This window comes from Salvelinus sp. IW2-2015, unplaced genomic scaffold (genome assembly GCF_002910315.2).
Source record: "Salvelinus sp. IW2-2015 unplaced genomic scaffold, ASM291031v2 Un_scaffold924, whole genome shotgun sequence".
NCBI lineage: Eukaryota > Metazoa > Chordata > Actinopteri > Salmoniformes > Salmonidae > Salvelinus > Salvelinus sp. IW2-2015.
The window spans coordinates 210,529-214,121 of NW_019942649.1; the positions used below are offsets into that span (position 1 = coordinate 210,529).

General features: G+C 41.9%; 1 protein-coding gene across 1 annotated transcript in view; it reads left to right on the top strand.

Annotated features, from left to right (window-relative positions):
• The window catches only part of ogt.1 (O-linked N-acetylglucosamine (GlcNAc) transferase, tandem duplicate 1), a 38,750-nt gene that overhangs the window by 27,443 nt on the left and 7,714 nt on the right, over positions 1–3,593 (top strand). The window contains 2 exon segments of the mRNA XM_024136482.2: positions 719–889; positions 3,468–3,592. Coding sequence (XP_023992250.1) covers positions 719–889; positions 3,468–3,592 — 296 coding nt within the window.

Consider the following 3,593-nt stretch of genomic DNA (forward strand, 5'->3'; position numbering starts at 1 on the left):
AATAGTGACTAGGTTACATTAAAGTGGTCAGTGGTTCCATATCTATAGGGCAGCAGCCTCTAAGGTACAGGGTTGAGTAACCGGCTAGTAATGGCTATTTAAACAGTCTGATGGCCTTGAGATAGAAGCTGTTTTTCAGTCTCTCGGTCCCAGCTGTGATGCACCTATACTGACCTCGCCTTCTGGATGGTAGCGGGGTGAACAGGCTGTGGCTCGGGTGGTTGATGGTCTTTATGATATTTTGGCCTTCCTGTAGCATGGGTGGTGTAGGTGTCCTGGAGGGCAGGTAGTTTGCCCCAGTGATGCGTTGGGCAGATCGCACCACCCTCTGGAGAGCCCTGCGGTTGCGGACGGTGCAGTTGCCGTACCGGCGGGGATACAGTCCGACAGGATGCTCTCAATTGTCATGTGAGAGTCTTAGGGACCAAGTCAAATTTCTTCATCCTCCTGAGGTGCCTGTTTGTGCCTTCAACACACTGTCTGTCTGGGTGGACCATTTCAGATCGTCAGTGATGTGAATGTTTTGTCATATGTCTATTCTACAGTGATATTCAATAGGCTACATCTGTCGGTACAAACTTTGATTGAGAAATTATGACGTCATAAATGGTGTACGCTCCTCACCCCACAAAAAAAATGTGCACTACACCAGTTCCCGGGGTATAATTAATGTCCAAATAAAGTTCACACTGCCAACTGTTCTCTCTCCCCTTCACAGTGTATGTGGCTGGGCTACCCGGGGACCAGCGGAGCTCCCTTCATGGACTACATTGTGTCAGACAAGGAGACGTCCCCCTTCGAGGTGGCAGAGCAGTACTCTGAGAAACTAGCCTACATGCCACACACCTTCTTCATTGGAGACCACGCTAACATGTTCCCCCACCTCAAGGTGAGATTCCCGTTTATCCAGTAAACAAAGGTTTGTTGACGTGTGGCTTGATTGAACCATATTATGCAGCTAATGTACAATGATTGGTGGAAATTGCCATCCTTGTTGTTCTGCTGTAATGGATCAGTTTTCTGCGTTAATTTTGCGTTTTGAATGTTTTGTGCGGAAATCTTATTTGCATAATATTTTTAAGGTAGAGATGTTGTTTTTTGCATTGGATGCGTCTCAATCCACCGCAACCGCCTGTTTCGCACTTCCATATCGGTGATGGAAGGCGACCGAGCTAGAGCGGTGTTTGTCAGACCATGAGACATCCCCAAAAATCGGTCTTATCACAAAATCGTCTGTAGCGTCCGAATAGTTTGGGCTGCATACTAATATGACCCCTCTGTGGTGACACTCATTAACACATACATGTTGGTTGTTTTGCTCTAGGACGCTCACAGGCCTCACAAGACTCGTCTGATGGTCCCCCGTGTTAGGTTTGAATTTTTCAGAGTTAATAACTCAAGGACACTAGAGAAGCTTAACCAAGTTGAATTATTCCCAAAGGGTCGACAAAGCTGTAATTCAGACAAAGACATGTTTCCACCACTACAAGTATATAAACGTCAATTTAGACACTCCTCTTTCTCTCCAAACCTTACATTTTATGGTTCCACGGGAAGAGGGTAATTGGGTAATGATCTGACCTCAACCCCTCCTTCGCCTAATCCACAGATGTCCATCCGCTTCCCTTATAGCAATCCTGGGATCACCTCCCGTCCATCCAACACATTCCAAAGCCATCTGTCTTTCTACAGGGAACCATTAACGTCAGATGTAAAAACCAGTCTCTTCCACTCCTTTATATACTATGTTTCTGATCTATCGTGTCTCTGGTATATCAATGTTCAAAGTTTACCCCGACTCCAACACCCGGTACCAGTTGAAAAAATAAATGGAAGTATAATATATTATAATAATAATATTATTATTATTATTATTATTATATATATATTAAGTATATATGGAGACTGTTTAGTGACAAAAAATAAGGGGTTAAATACATGTATAAAACTGAAACTAAGCTCCATGTACGGAATCTGCTATTAAATGTGTTTGTATGGGCTAAATTAAGGCCAAATTAATAAAAGATTATAAATATTTTTTGGTACTTCACAGGGTCTTTTAAAATTTCAAATCACATAGTGAGTCGATCCTATGACCTTCTTTAAACAATTCCATAGAGCTTAGTAGAACCCCCTCCCCYGGCTTAGACTGTTTAGTGACGAAAATAAGGGGTTATTTGTCTGTCCTGTATATCTCAGAACAAACTTCGTTTTGATTTTGTTTGTCCATCGTCCTATGTAGTGAATCTGTTATTCAATGCGTTTGTATGGGCAAATTTTTTGTTAGCATTTAGCTAACTGGCTATGTGATGTCGCTATTAGTTTGTGGTAATGTTTGCAAAATGGGCTATTCTTGCCTTTTTTAGCTCACCCTGGTGTGCTATGCCGGTAATACCGTAATTCGCGGGATGAGAGAAGGACGGTATGAAGATGTAAACATCTAGATACTGCCCATCCTAGCTGCTATTTGTTTATAGAAAGCAGTTCTCTAGAAACTCCCATACTACCTCACTTCTTTATTGGAAACCCAGACACCATCAGACTCGCTCTTGTTAGCAGTTGATGTTATTCTTCACTAAAACAGACCCCAAAGCAAATCAGGGAGAGAGAGATTGATTTGTTCTCTTTGAATATAACTTAGTAGTTATGCTGGGAAGTAGATGGTCGATGTTCATTCTTCCCTGTCCTCAATGATTCTCCACAGAACAAAGTGACAGGATGTAATTCATAACCCCTAGCCTGTGGTTGACCAATTTAGAATTCCTTGCAGTAAAATTGGGCCAATGACCAAATAACAAGTATCCTGTTTCAGGCTCAATGTATAGAACATTCGAACCAATGAAAACTTTCCACATGTAGCGATGAGTCCAGGACTGAAACCCTTACACAGATTCTAACTAGATGTTGAACTGAAAAACAACTATTTCCATTGACTGTTAATTCCCTATTAACCTCTAGTCCTCTGCATTGTGTATTATCTTAAAATATTCTTACTCTCAAGACTTTCTGGTTCTAGAGGTTCCTCTGGTCTCAGAGTCTGGGAAGATTGTTTTGTTATTGTGACCCTAGTGCATGGAATGACCTGCAGGCCACTGAGTCTTCACTATCTGGTCTTGAAGAGTCAGTTCGGGACTTTTATGAGGAATGTGGTGGAGAACTGCACTTGTTTTGATTGATGTGAAACGTTACGCCTCTTTTGAATTAGATTTGTTGAAATGTGAAAGAGTAAATTAATAGTGTTTTGAGACTGATCCTGTTGATTAATTGTTCCCAGGGGACTCTTGAAAATGAGACCCTGGAGAGAGAAAAATATATATTTTTAAAATTGCCTTGATCTGAAAGAAAAAAGGCAAGCTTTGATGAATGAAAATGTCTGCTTTTTAGATCTACGACCCTGACTTGGTTTCTTAGAACGACACATGACATGCAGATCACCTCCAGTGTTCTTGTGATGTTTTCTTCAACAGAAAAAGGCGGTGATTGACTTCAAGTCAAACGGCCACATCTTTGACAACCGCATCGTTCTGAATGGCATCGACCTCAAGGCCTTCCTGGACAGCCTGCCTGACGTTAAGGTGGTCAAGGTGAGACAG